This window comes from Oncorhynchus clarkii, chromosome 18 (genome assembly GCF_045791955.1).
Source record: "Oncorhynchus clarkii lewisi isolate Uvic-CL-2024 chromosome 18, UVic_Ocla_1.0, whole genome shotgun sequence".
NCBI classification, from domain to species: Eukaryota; Metazoa; Chordata; class Actinopteri; order Salmoniformes; family Salmonidae; genus Oncorhynchus; species Oncorhynchus clarkii.
In genome coordinates this window covers 4,041,647-4,060,988 of record NC_092164.1, presented here as the reverse complement: position 1 = coordinate 4,060,988, position 19,342 = coordinate 4,041,647, and the positions used below count along the sequence as shown (strand labels likewise).

At 49.6% G+C, this 19,342-nt stretch overlaps 1 protein-coding gene across 3 annotated transcripts in view; it reads right to left on the bottom strand.

The window, feature by feature from the left end:
* Positions 1 to 17,618, bottom strand: part of LOC139372836 (growth arrest-specific protein 6-like) — a 31,453-nt gene extending 13,835 nt beyond the window's left edge. Inside the window, exons 1-7 of one of the 3 annotated variants that reach the window (XM_071112666.1) lie at positions 16,969 to 17,618; positions 16,565 to 16,725; positions 10,379 to 10,403; positions 9,868 to 9,930; positions 2,921 to 3,043; positions 1,216 to 1,335; positions 1,010 to 1,132 (exon numbers count right to left, since the gene is read on the bottom strand). In XM_071112666.1, coding sequence (XP_070968767.1) covers positions 1,010 to 1,132; positions 1,216 to 1,335; positions 2,921 to 3,043; positions 9,868 to 9,930; positions 10,379 to 10,403; positions 16,565 to 16,725; positions 16,969 to 17,038 — 685 coding nt within the window. In that variant the 5' untranslated portion in view covers positions 17,039 to 17,618. Of the gene's footprint in view, positions 1 to 1,009; positions 1,133 to 1,215; positions 1,336 to 2,920; positions 3,044 to 9,867; positions 9,931 to 10,378; positions 10,404 to 16,564; positions 16,726 to 16,813; positions 16,930 to 16,968 lie in introns of those variants that run through there. The other 2 variants (XM_071112668.1, XM_071112667.1) reach the window with 2 other exon arrangements.
* Between the last annotated feature and the right edge of the window lie 1,724 nt (positions 17,619 to 19,342).

Below are 19,342 nucleotides of genomic sequence, written 5' to 3'. Positions count from 1 at the left end.
GAGGAACTCTGGAGCTCTGTTAGAGTGACCATTGGGTTCTTGGTTCCCTCCCTGACCAAGGCCCTTCTCCCCTGATGGATCAGTTTGGCCGGGAGGCTCTAGGAAGGAGGGTCCAAACATCTTCCATTGAAGAATGATGGAGCCACTGTGTTCTTGGGGACCTGCAGGAATGTTTTGGTACCCTTCCCCAGATCTGTGCCTCCACACAATCCTGTCTCAGAGCGCCACGTACAATGCCTTCGACATAATGGCTTGGTTTTTGCTCTGACATGCACTGTCAACTGTGGGACCTTATATAGACAGGTGTGTGCCTTTCCAAATCATATCCAATCAATGTAATTTACCACAGGTGGACTCCAATCAAGTTGTAGAAACATCTCTAGGATGATCAATGTTAACAAGATGCACCAGAGCTCAATTTCGAGTCTCATAGCAAAAGGTCTGAATAATTCTGTAATTAAGGTATCTGTTTTTTATTTTCAATACATTTGTAAATATTTCTAAAAACCTGTTTTTACTTTGTCATTATGGGGTATTGTGTGTAGATTGATGACATACGGTTTTATTTTTAATCAATTTTAGAATAAGGTTGTAACGTAAACAAAATGTGGAAAAAGTCAAGGGGTCTGAATACTTTCTGAATGCACTGTATATAATGTATTCTATACATTATAGTTTGTATTACATGTATATAATGTATTCTATACATTATAGTTTGTATTACATGTATATAATGTATTCTATACATTATAGTTTGTATTACATGTATATAATGTATTCTATACATTATAGTTTGTATTACATGTATATAATGTATTCTATACATTATAGTTTGTATTACATGTATATAATGTATTCTATACATTATAGTTTGTATTACATGTATATAATGTATTCTATACATTATAGTTTGTATTACATGTATATAATGTATTCTATACATTATAGTTTGTATTACATGTATATAATGTGTCAGTACTGAGTAATGTGTTTTTGGTGTACTGCTCACCTAGGCAGGTCTTGGTGTTGTTGTCGTAAACATATCCCGTCTCACACAGACAGTCATAGGCTCCATCCTGGTTCACACACCTCGCTGTCCCACACATACCTGGATCCTGGCACTCATCCACGTCTGAAACACACACACACACACACACACAGTAAGGACAGTTCAATACTTCCTTCAGGTAAGGTGTGTGTGTGTGTGTGTCTTACCGTTACACATCTGGTGTCCGACCAGCATGTAACCGCGGCGACAGGAGCAATGGTAGCTACCCATAGTGTTGTTACACTCGTGGTCACATCCTCCATTCCTCTTGTTGCACTCGTTGACATCTGCCAATCACAGGAGAGACACAGAGGACATGTGACAATATGAACCAATCACTTTATCCATCAACTACATTGAACGTAGCTAAGTGTCACATGACACTTTAATGTGAGTTCTGATTAAAACGTTTATACATTGTCTTTAACTAAGTAAATCACACACACACACACACACGCCTCTTTTCCGGCAGCTCAGAGTGACTGCTCTGATGAGCTGAATGGTTTCTGTGTATGTGTGGCTGGCCAGTGGAAAAGCCTCCGCCTCAGAGTCAGTCAGACACGTTGTGTTCTGGCTTCCCCCGCCGACCAACGGCTGGGTGGCAGGATGAGTCACCACAGAACAGTGAGAGATGGAGTCTGCATTCCACATGGCTCCCTATTCTCATGGTGTTCTGGTCAAAAGTAGTGCACTCAAACCAGGACTAGGGGTCATTTGGGAAACAGACAGCAGCAGTGCAGGAGGCATTCACACAGACAGGTCACCAGCCCCCTCCGTAGAGACAGGCCACCAGCCCCCTCCCTCCGTAGAGACAGGCCACCAGCCCCCTCCCTCCGTAGAGACAGGTCACCAGCCCCCTCCGTAGAGACAGGCCACCAGCCCCCTCCCTCCGTAGAGACAGGCCACCAGCCCCCTCCCTCCGTAGAGACAGGCCACCAGCCCCCTCCCTCCGTAGAGACAGGTCACCAGCCACCTCCCTCCGTAGAGACAGGTCACCAGCCCCCTCCCTCCGTAGAGACAGGTCACCAGCCCCCTCCCTCCGTAGAGACAGGTTACCAGCCCCCTCCCTCCGTAGAGACAGGTCACCAGCCCCCTCCGTAGAGACAGGCCCCCAGCCCCCTCCGTAGAGATAGGTCACCAGCCCCCTGTAACCAGCCCAGCGCTGACCTTCTCTTCGCAGGGTCATGTGACTTCTCATTCTGCTCTACATGTGACCTGTTCACTTCCTGCACATCCAGTCCATATTGACCCACAGAGAGACATATAAAGGGAGAGAGAGAGAGAGAGAGAGAGAGAGAGAGCAGAGACAGAGAGAAAGGGAGAGAGAGAGAGAGACAGAGAGGGAGGGAGAGAGGGCAGAGACATAGAAAGGGAGAGAGAGAGGGCAGAGAAAGAGAAAGAGAGAGACAGAGACAGAGACAGAGAGAGAGAGAGGGCAGAGACATACAGACAACTCACACAGAGCCCAGTGGCACTCCAGGGACGGCATGTGTGTGTCTGTGTGGATGGAGACAGCTTCGTCACTGTCTATCCAAGTCAAGGTCAGACAGGACTCACCCTGTACCGATCATTGTCACATTCTGGAGACAGTGTAACACTGCAGAAAATCCTCTCTGTCCCCACCTCTGTCCCTTTGTATGTGTGACGAACAATAACACAGTAGCCTTCTCCCCTGGCCATGTGGCCAGACTATGTCCCCAATACACTGGTCCTATTCCTCAGCATCACATCGGGGATTGTGGGTAAATTGTGACTGACTGATCTCCAACTAGTAATGAGTAGTTATTTCTGACGCCAGGTGATTGGTGGATCAGCCAGTGGGCTGCAACGTGGAACAAGTCCACTGAGTTTCTGTAGATCGTGTCACAGTACCTTTCTCACAACGGACTCCTGTCCAGCCAGTGAAGCAGTGGCAGAGGAAGTCGCCCTTTTGGTCCTCACAGCGCACCGTACCTCGAGGATTACAGGGAGACGGAGAGCACTGGTCTGGAATATCTGAGAGAGGGGGAAGGGAAAGGGAGAGAGGGGGAGGGAGAGAGAGAAGGGAGAGAGAGAGAGAGAGAGAGAGAGACAGGGAGGGGAGAGAAAGAAAGAGAGCATTAGAGGTCATCCTGTCAGGGAAATAACATCCTACAGTACAGCAAGTCATAGATGTGAAGGTACATAGCTCTGTTACTATATAATGTGAAGTGTTTTAGCCAGGCTGGTCCATTGCTCTATGTTACTATATAATGTGAAGTGTTTTAGCCAGGCAGGTCCAGGCTGGTCCATAGCTCTGTTACTATATAATGTGAAGTGTTTTAGCCAGGCTGGTCCATAGCTCTATGTTACTATATAATGTGAAGTGTTTTAGCCAGGCAGGTCCAGGCTGGTCCATAGCTCTGTTACTATATAATGTGAAGTGTTTTAGCCAGGCTGGTCCATAGCTCTATGTTACTATATAATGTGAAGTGTTTTAGCCAGGCTGGTCCATAGCTCTATGTTACTATATAATGCAAAGCTTTTTAGCCAGGCTGGTCCAGGCAGGTACATAGCTCTGTTACTATATAATGTGAAGTGTTTTAGCCAGGCAGGTCCAGGCAGGTACATAGCTCTGTTACTATATAATGTGAAGTGTTTTAGCCAGGCTGGTCCATAGCTCTATGTTACTATATAATGTGAAGTGTTTTAGCCAGGCAGGTCCATAGCTCTATGTTACTATATAATGTGAAGTGTTTTAGCCAGGCAGGTCCAGGCTGGTCCATAGCTCTGTTACTATATAATGTGAAGTGTTTTAGCCAGGCTGGTCCATAGCTCTATGTTACTATATAATGTGAAGTGTTTTAGCCAGGCTGGTCCATAGCTCTATGTTACTATATAATGTGAAGTGTTTTAGCCAGGCTGGTCCATAGCTCTGTTACTATATAATGTGAAGTGTTTTAGCCAGGCTGGTCCATAGCTCTGTTACTATATAATGTGAAGTGTTTTAGCCAGGCTGGTCCATAGCTCTGTTACTATATAATGTGAAGTGTTTTAGCCAGGCTGGTCCATAGCTCTGTTACCATATAATGTGAAGTGTTTTAGCCAGGCTGGTCCATAGCTCTATGTTACTATATAATGTGAAGTGTTTTAGCCAGGCTGGTCCATAGCTCTATGTTACTATATAATGTGAAGTGTTTTAGCCAGGCTGGTCCATAGCTCTATGTTACTATATAATGCAAAGCTTTTTAGCCAGGCTGGTCCAGGCAGGTACATAGCTCTGTTACTATATAATGTGAAGTGTTTTAGCCAGGCTGGTCCATAGCTCTGTTACTATATAATGTGAAGTGTTTTAGCCAGGCTGGTCCATAGCTCTGTTACTATATAATGTGAAGTGTTTTAGCCAGGCTGGTCCATAGCTCTATGTTACTATATAATGCAAAGCTTTTTAGCCAGGCTGGTCCAGGCAGGTACATAGCTCTGTTACTATATAATGTGAAGTGTTTTAGCCAGGCTGGTCCATAGCTCTATGTTACAATATAATGTGAAGTGTTTTAGCCAGGCTGGTCCATAGCTCTATGTTACAATATAATGTGAAGTGTTTTAGCCAGGCTGGTCCATAGCTCTATGTTACTATATAATGTGAAGTGTTTTAGCCAGGCTGGTCCATAGCTCTGTTACTATATAATGTGAAGTGTTTTAGCCAGGCAGGTCCAGGCTGGTACATAGCTCTGTTACTATATAATGTGAAGTGTTTTAGCCAGGCTGGTCCATAGCTCTATGTTACTATATAATGTGAAGTGTTTTAGCCAGGCAGGTCCATAGCTCTATGTTACTATATAATGTGAAGTGTTTTAGCCAGGCTGGTCCATAGCTCTGTTACTATATAATGTGAAGTGTTTTAGCCAGGCTGGTCCATAGCTCTGTTACTATATAATGTGAAGTGTTTTAGCCAGGCTGGTCCATAGCTCTGTTACTATATAATGTGAAGTGTTTTAGTCAGGCAGGTCCAGGCAGGTACAGTGGGGAGAACAAGTATTTGATCCCCTGCTGATTTTGTACGTTTGCCCACTGACAAAGAAATGATCAGTCTATCATTTTAATGGTAGGTTTATTTGAACAGTGAGAGACAGAATATTAACAAAAAAATCCAGAAAAACACAAAAAATGCTATAAATTGATTTGCATTTTAATGAGGGAAATGAGTATTTGACCCCTCTGCAAAACATGACTTGGTACTTGGTGGCAAAACCCTTGTTGGCAATCAGAGGTCAGACGTTTCTTATAGTTGGCCACCAGGTTTGCACACATCTCAGGAGGGATTTTGTCCCACTCCTCTTTGCAGATCTTCTCCAAGTCATTAAGGTTTCGAGGTTGACGTTTGGCAACTCAAACCTTCAGCTCCCTCCACAGATGTTCTATGGAATTAAGGTCTGGAGACTGGCTAGGCCACTCCAGGACCTTAATGTGCTTCTTCTTGAGCCACTCCTTTGTTGCCTTGGCCGTGTGTTTTGGGGTCATTGTCATGCTGGAATACCCATCCATGACCCATTTTCAATGCCCTGGCTGAGGGAAGGAGGTTCTCACCCAAGATTTGACGGTACATGGCCCCGTCCATCGTCCCTTTGATGTGGTGAAGTTGTCCTGTCCCCTTAGCAGAAAAACACCCCCAAAGCATAATGTTTCCACCTCCATGTTTGACGGTGGGGATGGTGTTCTTGGGGTCATAGGCAGCATTCCTCCTCCTCCAAACACGGCAAGTTGAGTTGATGCCAAAGAGCTCCATTTTGGTCTCATCTGACCACAACACTTTCACCCAGTTGTCCTCGGAATCATTCAGATGTTCATTGGCAAACTTCAGACGGGCATGTATATGTGCTTTCTTGAGCAGGGGGACCTTGCGGGCGCTGCAGGATTTCAGTCCTTCACAGCGTAGTGTGTTACCAATTGTTTTCTTAGTGACTATGGTCCCAGCTGCCGTGAGATCATTGACAAGATCCTCCTGTGTAGTTCTGGGCTGATTCCTCACCGTTCTCATGATCATTGCAACTCCACGAGGTGAGATCTTGCATGGAGGCTCAGGCCGAGGGAGATTGACAGTTCTTTTGTTTTTCTTCCATTTGCGAATAATCGCACCAACTGTTGTCACCTTTTCACCAAGCTGCTTGGCGATGGTCTTGTAGCCCATTCTAGCCTTGTGTAGATCTACAATCTTGTCTGTGACATCCTTGGATAGCTCGTTGGTCTTGGCCATGGTGGAGAGTTTGGAATCTGATTGATTGATAGCTTCTGTGGACAGGTGTCTTTTATACAGGTAACAAGCTGAGATTAGGAGAACTTCCTTTAAGAGTGTGCTCCTAATCTCAGCCTGTTACCTGTATAAAATACACCTGGGAGCCAGAAATCTTTCTGATTGAGAGGGGGTCAAAAACGTATTTCCCTCATTAAAATACAAATCAATTTATATCATTTTTGACATGTGTTTTTCTGGATTGTTTTGTTGTTATTCTGTCTCTCACTGTTCAAATAAACCTACCATTAAAATGATAGACTGATCATTTCTTTGCCAGTGGGCAAACGTACAAAATCAGCAGGGGATCAAATACTTGTTTTCCTCACTGTACCTGCCTGGACGAGCCTGGCTAACTGCACTTGGGAAAGGGAGAGGGGGGGAAAAGAGAGAGAAGGGGGGAAAGAGAGAGAGAAGGGGGGAAAAGGGAGAGAGAGGGAGGGAAAAGGGAGAGAGAGGGAGGGAAAAGGGAGAGAGAAGGGGGTAAAAGGGAGAGAGAAGGGGGTAAAAGGGAGAGAGAAGGGGGTAAAAGGGAGAGAGAAGGGGGTAAAAGGGAGAGAGAAGGGGGTAAAAGGGAGAGAGAAGGGGGGAAAAGGGAGAGAGAAGGGGAGAAAAGAGAGAGAGAAGGGGAGAAAAGAGAGAGAGAGGGGGGGGGGAAAGAGAGAGAGAGGGGGGGAAAGAGAGAGAGAGGGGGGGAAAGAGAGAGAGGGGGGGGGAAGAGAGAGAGAGGGGGGGAAGAGAGAGAGAGGGGGGGGAAGAGAGAGAGAGAGGGGGGGAAAGAGAGAGAGAGCGGGGGGAAAGAGAGAGAGAGGGGGGGAAGAGAGAGAGAGGGGGAAAGAAAGAGAGGGGGGAAAGAGAGAGAAGGGGGAAAGAGAGAGAGGGGGAAAAAGAGAGAGAAGGGGGGAAAAGAGAGAGAAGGGGGGAAAAGAGAGAGAAGGGGGGAAAAGAGAGAGAGAAGGGGGGAAAAAGAGAGAGAGAAGGGGGAAAGAGAGAGAGAAGGGGGGAAAGAGAGAGAGAAGGGGGGAAAGAGAGAGAGAAGGTGGGAAAAGAGAGAGAGAAGGGGGGGAAAGGGAGAGAGAAGGGGGGAAAAGGGAGAGAAGGGGGGAAAAGGGAGAGAAGGTAACTGCACTTGGGGACAAAAATCTTACTTTTTGGAGAAATGTCCTCTGGTCTGATGAAACAAAAATAGAACTGTTTGGCCATAATGATCATCGTTATGTTTGGAGGAAAAAGGGAGAGGCTTGCAAGCCGAAGAACACCATCCCAACCGTGAAGCACGGGGGTGGCAGCATCATGTTGTGTGGGTGCTTTGCTGCAGGAGGGCCAGGTGCACTTCACAAAATAGATGGCATCATGAGGATGGAAAATTATGTCGATATATTGAAGCAACATCTCAAGACATCAGTCAGGAAGTTAAAGCTTGGTCGCAAATGGGTCTTCCAAATGGACAATGACCCCAAGCGTACTTCCAAAGTTGTGGCAAAATGGCTTAAGGACAACAAAATCGAGGTATTGGAGTGGCCATCACAAAGCCCTGACCTCATTCCTATAGAACATTTGTGGGCAGAACTGTGTACGAGCAAGGGGGCCTACAAACCTGACTCAGTTACACCAGCCCTGCCAGGAGGAATGGGCCAAAATTCACTCCCCCCCCGTCTCTCGCCCCCCCCCGTCTCTCCCCCCCGTCTCTCGCTCCCCCCCTCCCACCCGTCTCTCGCTCCCCCCCCCCCCCCCCCCCCGTCTCTCGCTCCCCCCCTCCCCCCGTCTCTCGCTCCCCCCCGTCTCTCGCTATCTCCCTCTCCCGTCTCTCCCTCTCTCCCCCTCTCCCCCTCCCATCTCTCCCCCTCTCACCCTCCCGTCTCTCCCCCTCCCGTCTCTCCCATCTCTCCCCCTCCCATCTCTCCCATCTCTCCCCCTCCCATCTCTCCCTCTCTCCCCCTCCCATCTCTCCCTCTCTCCCCCTCCCATCTCTCCCTCCTCGTCTCTATCTATCCATCCTGGAGTGTTATATATAAACTAGTAGTTCCTGCAGTTTTTTCTCCTTCCATTACTGCTGACTGTGTGCTGACGGGGGGGGGAGACAATCTCTCTGTCCTGGACGCACGGCTGAGTCATATCAACTCCCTGGCTGACTCTGACTAGAGTTCCAACAACCAATCAGCAGACAGGATGGGCAGGCCCACTCATTCCTGGACTCAGCAGCCCTGATGCAGCAGAATACTACTCCAGCCTTTCTCTCTCCTCCTCTTTCACCCCCCCCCCCCCTCACTGGCGTCACAGCTTGCTCACGTCACTGATCTCAGATCTGCAGTCACGGAGTGCGTGATGCTGAAAGGAGGTGTGTCACGCACACTTGGTTACTACTGCAGAGTTCCACACGCATCTCTCTCTCCCTCCCTCCCTCTCTCCCTCCCTCTCGCTCTCTCAAAGTCACAGCAGTTGTTTCACCGTGTCATGCTGGCTGACGCCCAGTAGACACTGACCCATAGACATGAAGAGACATCCCTCCTCTTATCTTCACCTTAAATCAGATAACTTTCTCTCAGTGTTCTGCAGTAGTGAGGTGGTGCAGTGCAGCCTGCCCTGCCCAACAGAAGGAACTGTGTGCTCACTGCTCCTCATACACAACATTTATAAACCACACAGAGAGAGAGGAGAGAGAGGGAATGAGAGAGGAGAGAGAGAGGGAATGAGAGAGGGAAAGAGAGAGGGAATGAGAGAGGGAAAGAGAGAGGGAAAGAGAGAGGGAATGAGAGAGGAGAGAGAGAGGGAAAGAGAGAGAGGGGGAAAGAGGGTGAGAGAGAGGGGGAATGAGAGAGGAGAGAGGGGGAATGAGAGGGCGAGAGCGAGAGAGAGAGCGAGAGAGAGAGAGAGGGGGAAAGAGGGTGAGAGAGAGGGGGAAAGAGGGGGAAAGAGGGCGAGAGAGAGGGGGAAAGAGGGCGAGAGAGAGGGGGAATGAGAGAGGAGAGAGGGGGAATGAGAGGGCGAGAGCGAGAGAGAGAGCGAGAGAGAGAGAGGGGGAAAGAGGGTGAGAGAGAGGGGGAAAGAGGGGGAAAGAGGGCGAGAGAGAGGGGGAAAGAGGGCGAGAGAGAGGGGGAAAGAGGGCGAGAGAGAGGGGGAAAGAGAGAGGAGAGAGGGGGAATGAGAGGGCGAGAGCGAGAGAGAGAGCGAGAGAGAGAGAGAGGGGGAAAGAGGGTGAGAGAGAGGGGGAAAGAGGGGGAAAGAGGGCGAGAGAGAGGGGGAAAGAGGGCGAGAGAGAGGGGGAAAGAGGGCGAGAGAGAGGGGGAAAGAGGGCGAGAGAGAGGGGGAAAGAGGGCGAGAGAGAGGGGGAAAGAGGGCGAGAGAGAGGGGAATGAGATGGGAGAGAAAGAGGGAATGAGATGGGAGAGAAAGAGAGGGCAAGAGAAAGAGAGGGAATGGGAGAGGAGAGAGGTTGAATGAGAGTATGGTAGAAAGAGGTGTGAAATAAAAGTAGAGTAGAGAGAGGAGCTACATGCTCATATCTACTGTACGTGAGTCAGTTTGTCTGTCTGCAGCCCTAGTCAGGAGGACAGACAGACGAGGAACTCACTGTGAACACAGGTGATCAGGTCTTGTTTCTTCTTGTCCGTGTCCCCAAACTTCTCCATGCATGCTAATCAGAGAGACAGGGCAGAGAGAGAGACAGGGCAGAGAGAGAGACAGGGCAGAGAGAGAGCGAGAGACAGGGCAGAGAGAGAGCGAGAGACAGGGCAGAGAGAGCGAGAGACAGGGCAGAGAGAGAGAGAGAGACAGGGCAGAGAGAGAGAGAGAGAGAGAGAGAGAGAGACAGGGCAGAGAGAGAGAGCGAGACAGGGCAGAGAGAGAGAGCGAGAGAGAGAGAGAGACAGGGCAGAGAGCGAGAGAGAGAGAGAGCGAGAGAGACAGGGCAGAGAGAGAGAGAGAGACAGGGCAGAGAGAGAGAGAGAGAGACAGGGCAGAGAGAGAGCGAGACAGGGCAGAGAGAAGATAGTTAAACACCATACAACAGATGCTAATATCATAATCATGTAATAACACTCTCACCCAAAGCTGAAGAGGTTGGGAACAGGAACCAAACTTACCTAAGTACTTTGGAAAGAAGTAGTCCTGAAGGAGAGAGGACAGAAGGAGAGAGGCTGTTAGTGATGTTTGATAACAGTCTATGAGGTCAAACATGACAGATTGAGACTAAATGTGTCTGATGATAGATGTGCATCATGTCATCTCATGTTAACGGGGTGTGGCACCACAGACTAGTAGCCCCTCCAGGGATTCCTGGGAACGTTCTACAACTCTCTCTCCTGCAGAATAGCCCGAGTGCCAGTCTGTTTGTGCTATTATGATAAACTCCTCGTTAGCATGTGTTGGGTTTCACTATGACAGCAATGGAGTTAGCTAGAGCACAAACAGTTCTGGGACCGAGCTGCCTGCCCTCCTACCTGCCTGCCTACCATCCTACCTGCCTGCCTTCCTACCTACCTGCCTGCTTTCCTGCCTGCCTGTCTGCCTTCCTACCTACCTACCTGCCTTCCTTCCTTCCTTCCTACCTGCCTGCCTTCCTTCCTACCTGCCTGCCTACCTTCCTACCTGCCCGCCTTCCTACCTGCCTGCCTGCCTGCCTACCTACCTGCCCGCCTTCCTACCTGCCTGCCTGCCTACCCGCCTTCCTACCTGCCTGCCTGCCTTCCTACCTGCCTGCCTTCCTACCTTCCTACCTACCTGCCCGCCTTCCTACCTTCCTACCTGCCCGCCTACCTGCCCGCCTTCCTACCTGCCTGCCTACCTTCCTACCTGCCTGCCTTCCTTCCTACCTGCCTGCCTTCCTTCCTACCTGCCTGCCTTCCTGCCCACCTACCTGCCCGCCTTCCTTCCTACCTGCCTGCCTGCCTACCTACCTGCCCGCCTTCCTACCTACCTGCCCGCCTTCCTTCCTTCCTTCCTGCCTGCCTTCCTACCTTCCTGCCCGCCTTCCTTCCTGCCTGCCTTCCTACCTGCCCGCCTACCTGCCCGCCTTCCTACCTGCCTGCCTGCCCGCCTTCCTTCCTTCCTACCTGCCTGCCTTCCTACCTGCCTGCCTACCTGCCCACCTACCTGCCCGCCTTCCTGCCCGCCTTCCTTCCTGCCCGCCTTCCTTCCTGCCCGCCTTCCTACCTGCCCGCCTTCCTACCTACCTACCCGCCTTCCTTCCTTCCTACCTGCCTACCTTCCTACCTGCCCGCCTTCCTACCTACCTGCCTGCCTTCCTTCCTACCTACCTGCCCGCCTTCCTTCCTACCTAACTGCCCGCCCGCCTTCCTACCTGCCTGCCTTCCTACCTGCCTGCCTTCCTACCTACCTGCCCGCCTTCCTGCCTTCCTACCTACCTACCTGCCCGCCTTCCTACCTACCTACCTGCCCGCCTTCCTTCCTTCCTACCTGCCTGCCTTCCTTCCTTCCTACCTGCCTGCCTACCTGCCTGCCTTCCTACCTGCCCGCCTACCTACCTGCCCGCCTACCTACCTGCCCGCCTACCTACCTGCCCGCCTTCTTTCTTACCTGCCTTCCTTCCTACCTGCCCGCCTTCCTACCTGCCCGCCTTCCTACCTACCTACCCGCCTTCCTTCCTTCCTACCTGCCTACCTTCCTACCTGCCCGCCTTCCTACCTACCTACCTGCCTGCCTTCCTTCCTACCTACCTGCCCGCCTTCCTTCCTACCTACCTGCCCGCCTTCCTTCCTACCTGCCTGCCCGCCTTCCTTCCTACCTGCCTGCCTTCCTACCTGCCTGCCTTCCTACCTACCTGCCCGCCTTCCTACCTACCTGCCTGCCCGCCTTCCTACCTACCTACCTGCCCGCCTTCCTACCTACCTACCTGCCCGCCTTCCTTCCTTCCTACCTGCCTGCCTTCCTTCCTTCCTACCTGCCTGCCTACCTGCCTGCCTTCCTACCTGCCTGCCTTCCTACCTACCTGCCCGCCTACCTACCTGCCCGCCTACCTACCTGCCCGCCTTCTTTCTTACCTGCCTTCCTTCCTACCTGCCCTCTTTCCTACCTGCCTTCCTTCCTACCTGCCCGCCTTCCTACCTTCCTTCCTGCCTGCCTTCAGTACAGTACAGTACATGGAGGTAACTGGGGAAACTTAAAATTAGAACAAGACTTGATGGGACAATGACATGGTTCTCCAGAGAGTTCTGCTGCACTGACAGAGAAAGATGAAGAACAGTACATGAAATGGAAGGTCATTTAGATAAGTGACTCCTGACTGTGTGTAGTTCTACTGAGACACTTCTAAAACGTCATTATCCTTCTCCATCTAATCTCCTTTTAGAGAGAGAGAGTGTGACAGAGGGAGGGGGAACAGGCAGAAACTTTCCAACTGCTGCAGAGAGAGAGAATAAGGATGCAATTGAAGACTTGGTTGCTAGGGAGACTAGGTTAGGGGTATGGTAACCAGGAACACTCCCTCTGCAGAGCCAGGGAACTGCAGCGTTGTGAGAGAACTGCAGAGTCAGAGATAGGCACGTTTAGAATGAATAATGGATCTGTGAATGAGGCTGCAGTCCTGTCACGATACAACCCCCCGATCTCACCACCACTAGTACCACACATCCTCCTCTCTGATCCCATTAAACCCCCCGATCTCACCACCACTAGTACCACACATCCTCCTCTCTGATCCCATTAAACCCCCCTGATCTCACCACCACTAGTACCACACATCCTCCTCTCTGATCCCATTAAACCCCCCGATCTCACCACCACTAGTACCACACATCCTCCTCTCTGAGCCCATTACAACCCCCCCGATCTCACCACCACTAGTACCACACATCCTCCTCTCTGATCCCATTAAACCCCCCGATCTCACCACCACTAGTACCACACATCCTCCTCTCTGATCCCATTAAACCCCCCGATCTCACCACCACTAGTACCACACACATCCTCCTCTCTGATCCCACACCCCCCGATCTCACCACCACTAGTACCACACATCCTCCTCTCTGAGCCCATTACAACCCCCCCGATCTCACCACCACTAGTACCACACATCCTCCTCTCTGATCCCATTAAACCCCCCGATCTCACCACCACTAGTACCACACATCCTCCTCTCTGATCCCATTAAACCCCCCGATCTCACCACCACTAGTACCACACACATCCTCCTCTCTGATCCCACACCCCCCGATCTCACCACCACTAGTACCACACACATCCTCCTCTCTGATCCCACACCCCCCGATCTCACCACCACTAGTACCACACATCCTCCTCTCAGCCCATTACAACCCCCCCGATCTCACCACCACTAGTACCACACATCCTCCTCTCTGAGCCCATTACAAACCCCCTCGATCTCACCACCACTAGTACCACACACACACACACCTCTCTCTGAGCCCATTACAACCCCCCCGATCTCACCACCACTAGTACCACACACTTCTCTCTGAGCCCATTACACCCCCCCCGATCTCACCAACACTAGTACCACACACACACACCTCTCTGAGCCCATTAAACTCCCCGATCTCACCACCACTAGTGCCACACATCCTCCTCTCTGATCCTATTACAACCCCCCCGATCTCACCACCACTAGTACCACACACATCCTCCTCTCTGATCCCATTAAACCCCCCGATCTCACCACCACTAGTACCACACACATCCTCCTCTCTGATCTCATTAAACCCCCCGATCTCACCACCACTAGTACCACACACACACACCTCTCTGATCCCATTAAACCCCCCGATCTCACCACCACTAGTACCACACATCCTCCTCTCTGATCCCATTACAACCCCCCCGATCTCACTACCACTAGTAGCACACACATCCTCCTCTCTGATCTCATTAAACCCCCCGATCTCACCACCACTAGTACCACACATCCTCCTCTCTGAGCCCATTACAAACACCCCCGATCTCACCACCACTAGTACCACACACACACCTCTCTCTGAGCCCATTACAACCCCCCCGATCTCACCACCACTAGTACCACACATCCTCCTCTCTGAGCCCATTACAAACCCCCCGATCTCACCACCACTAGTACCACACATCCTCCTCTCTGAGCCCATTACAAACCCCCCGATCTCACCACCACTAGTACCACACATCCTCCTCTCTGAGCCCATTACAAACCCCCCGATCTCACCACCACTAGTACCACACATCCTCCTCTCTGAGCCCATTACAAACCCCCCGATCTCACCACCACTAGTACCACACATCCTCCTCTCTGATCCCATTACAACCCCCCGATCTCACCACCACTAGTACCACACATCCTCCTCTCTGAGCCCATTACAAACCCCCCGATCTCACCACCACTAGTACCACACATCCTCCTCTCTGAGCCCATTACAAACCCCCCGATCTCACCACCACTAGTACCACACATCCTCCTCTCTGAGCCCATTACAAACCCCCCGATCTCACCACCACTAGTACCACACATCCTCCTCTCTGAGCCCATTACAAACCCCCCGATCTCACCACCACTAGTACCACACCTCCTCCTCTCTGAGCCCATTACAACCCCCCCGATCTCACCACCACTAGTACCACACCTCCTCCTCTCTGAGCCCATTAAACCCCCCGATCTCACCACCACTAGTACCACACATCCTCCTCTCTGAGCCCATTACAACCCCCCCGATCTCACCACCACTAGTACCACACATCCTCCTCTCTGAGCCCATTACAAACCCCCCGATCTCACCACCACTAGTACCACACATCCTCCTCTCTGAGCCCATTACAAACCCCCCGATCTCACCACCACTAGTACCACACATCCTCCTCTCTGAGCCCATTACAAACCCCCCGATCTCACCACCACTAGTACCACACATCCTCCTCTCTGAGCCCATTACAAACCCCCCGATCTCACCACCACTAGTACCACACATCCTCCTCTCTGAGCCCATTACAACCCCCCCGATCTCACCACCACTAGTACCACACATCCTCCTCTCTGAGCCCATTACAAACCCCCCGATCTCACCACCACTAGTACCACACCTCCTCCTCTCTGAGCCCATTACAACCCCCCCGATCTCACCACCACTAGTACCACACATCCTCCTCTCTGAGCCCATTACAACCCCCCCGATCTCACCACCACTAGTACCACACATCCTCCTCTCTGAGCCCATTACAACCCCCCCGATCTCACCACCACTAGTACCACACCTCCTCCTCTCTGAGCCCATTAAACCCCCCGATCTCACCACCACTAGTACCACACATCCTCCTCTCTGATCCCATTACAAACCCCCCGATCTCACCACCACTAGTACCACACATCCTCCTCTCTGATCCCATTAAACCCCCCGATCTCACCACCACTAGTACCACACATCCTCCTCTCTGATCCCATTACAAACCCCCCGATCTCACCACCACTAGTACCACACCTTACCTCACAAACACATGTTTGTTTTTCTTATAACAATCCCAATATATACGGACAACATTTACAGATCAGCATTAAGCCTGTTTAATATGCTAATCTACATATGGTCTACTTCCCACACGACACTGACCAAGGAAGAATGATACTGCATGTCCCTATGGGCCCTGGTCAAAAGTAGTGCACTGTATAGGGAATAGGGAGGGGTGTGGGATGTAGAATGATTAATAGCATGGATGCTGGAGGCTGCTCAACACATTCATGAAGCTAGCTGGCAGAACCTAGACCCTAACGTATGTATATATATATCCCTGAGGGGATAGGAGCCCTGTGTGACAGGAACACGTCAGATTAAAACCTGTGTGCGAGCACATTGTTGCTCTGTCTGTTAAAACACATTCCCCCGAGTCACCTTCCATCCGCTTACTGTAAGCAGCCTCCCCGAGGACCAATCAAAAACACAGCAGTACAGCGCTCATTAGCATAATCACTCCCATGTATGAGCCCATCGCGCATGAAGCAGGATCATTTACATAATCAAACCTTACAGTAGTATGCAAATGTACATAATCTGGCATGTTCCCCACGGCCCAATGTGCTAGTTGAATACCGTACAATGAATTGATCGGACTGGTGCGTGTTTGCCAGTAATAAGTAATAACTATATTTTGGAGCTTGAACACCTTGAACACAGAATCGTTATGTTATAAACAAGTCGGCTATAGGATCAGTCATTACGGCAAGACAAATCCAATGTGCGCAGCTAGTCCGTGTCTATATGCAATGGAAAGAAGTGCAATGAGTGCCATTTGATTTGACACGATCAAGTGTGTAGTGAATAAGTGTGTAGTGTACTCACTGTTTCAGGGTCGTTCTCGAATACTTCTCTCGCCTCCTCTTTGCTACACTTCTCTTCCACACACTCTCGCTCCAGGTGCCCTTGTTTCGTCTCCTCGAAAACGTGATTCGCTCTCCTGTGTCTCCTCAAGAACTGGTTAGCTTCTTCCGGGGACAAGGAAACTGAAAATAACCACAAGCACAGAACAGAATTTCCCATGAGTTACCTTACTACATTTGAGTTGTTAAAACGATCCAGCCCCTAACTTACTGGCAAAAAGTCCTGGGCGTGAGGTTTAAAAGCATCAGCTAAGCAGAAAACAAATTACATGATTCAACAACGAATTAACTAGCTGGCAAGCTAAACAACAATGTTATCCCCACGCAGTGCCAAACATAGCTTAGTGGGCTTTGATGTTTACTTACGGCTGTCGGACCACGGGACAAGGAGCAGGATCAGGAAGGTTCCTGAACCAAGGATCTCTGTCAACTGCATGTCTGCGGTTCTGCGTCAGGCTGGAAAGTTTCTCCTTCCCCTCTCTCTCTCTCTCTCTCTCTCTCTCTGTTCAATGTAGCTTCTAGCTAGCAACCAGGTAGCAGTCGTGTATAAAACACACTGCAAGTTCAAACATTCACTTCACAGCAGGCGAGAATGCCGTTACACTTAACTCAGCGTTTTCCTTCTTCACTCGTATCCTTGCTTCCTAGCTACTTAGTCCGCATACCACAACCAAGGCTTCCCACCGCCACTGCAGTACAGACAGTCCAACCTTCACTCTTATCTGGCGAGCCACCTACTTCGCCCCCATCTCGTTTTGGTTGTCCCAGCTACTAACGTAGCAGGCGTAAAATGCGACCAGCCCGAACTGTGGACAAAGGAGACAACCTACACATTCGAAGGGGAGTTGCTTTTTTTTGGAAAAGTTACGTCGACTGCACGCAGGCGGGAGTTAGCAATGAAGAGTGGCTTTTGCTCTGCCGTTCGGCAGTGCTATGGGAGCTCTCTCTCTCTCTATGTGTGACTGCAGTCTTTCTGCCCCTGCCCATCTACCTGCAGTGACTTTGCGTAGCCTTGGCATTGTACAGCAGACTATTCCAACCTAGCCTATAGCATGCCAGACATCGTAGAGGGAAGGAGGAGTGCTGAGGGTGTTGTAGCACCTCATGATAAATCAACACATTTTTAAGTATTTCACAATAATGCAATGGGCCTTTATTACTCCCGTATGAGCGGACCAAAATAGCCATCAGCAGCGCAGGGAGAAACAAAATAATCTCAGCTAAATTAAACAACTGAACCTAATCTTCCTCTGTTTGTGACATTAGTTGAAAACTAAATCTCGACCCAGACCCCCCCCCCTTCTTCCCAGCAGTTTATTTTAAGCCTTAAAGTTCCTGTCATTTTCTCATCAATCCACAGAATTTCTCTTTCTTTTTTTTGGACTCACTTTCTGTTATGATTTCTCAGAAATCTTCTCTCTCTCTCTGTGTTAAGGCTCACATTTGCGCAACAAATACCCTCTGCCAAGAACTATGTTAAGCTGTTTTTCTAATCTAATCACATTCTGTTACGATTTCTCAGAAATCATGTTTCTCTCTCTCTCTTTCTCGCAATTGCAAATAGTACGAATGGGAAGGGAAAATAAATACACATAAGTATAGGTTGCAGCTCTCTCTCTCTCTCTCTCTCTCTCTCTCTTCCATGTCCTCCACATGTTAGTCCAGATCTGAGTCAGGTCGTGGAACAATGTCACAGCAGAATCAAATCAAAATCACATTGTATTTGTCACATGAGTTTGAATACAATGAGTGTAGATTTTGCTGTGAAATGCTTGTTGATGAACCCAACCTGACCATGCAGAGTAAAACACATTAAAACAGCAACTCAAGAGGAAGGAAATACACAACAATGGAGCTATATACAGGAGTACCAGTACCAGATCAATGTGGAGGTATATACAGGGAGTACCAGTACCAGATCAATGTGGAGCTATATACAAGGAGTACCAGTACCAGATCAATGTGGAGGTATATACAGGGAGTACCAGTACCAGATCAATGTGGAGCTATATACAGGGAGTACCAGATCAATGTGGAGGTATATACAGGAGTACCAGTACCAGATCAATGTGGAGGTATATACAGGAGTACCAGTACCAGATCAATGTGGAGGTATATACAGGGAGTACCAGATCAATGTGGAGGTATATACAGGAGTACCAGTACCAGATCAATGTGGAGGTATATACAGGAGTACCCGTACCAGATCAATGTGGAGCTATATACAGGAGTACCAGTACCAGATCAATGTGGAGCTATATACAAGGAGTACCAGTACCAGATCAATGTGGAGGTATATACAGGGAGTACCAGTACCAGATCAATGTGGAGCTATATACAGGGAGTACCAGTACCAGATCAATGTGGAGCTATATACAGGAGTACCAGTACCAGATCAATGTGGAGGTATATACAGGAGTACCAGTACCAGATCAATGTGGAGGTATATACAGGAGTACCAGTACCAGATCAATGTGGAGCTATATACAGGAGTACCAGTACCAGATCAATGTGGAGCTATATACAGGGAGTACCAGTACCAGATCAATGTGGAGCTATATAGAGAGTACCAGTACCAGATCAATGTGGAGGTATATACAGGGAGTACCAGTACCAGATCAATGTGGAGCTATATACAGGGAGTACCAGTATCAGATCAATGTGGAGGTATATACAGGGAGTACCAGTACCAGATCAATGTGGAGCTATATACAGGGAGTACCAGTACCAGATCAATGTG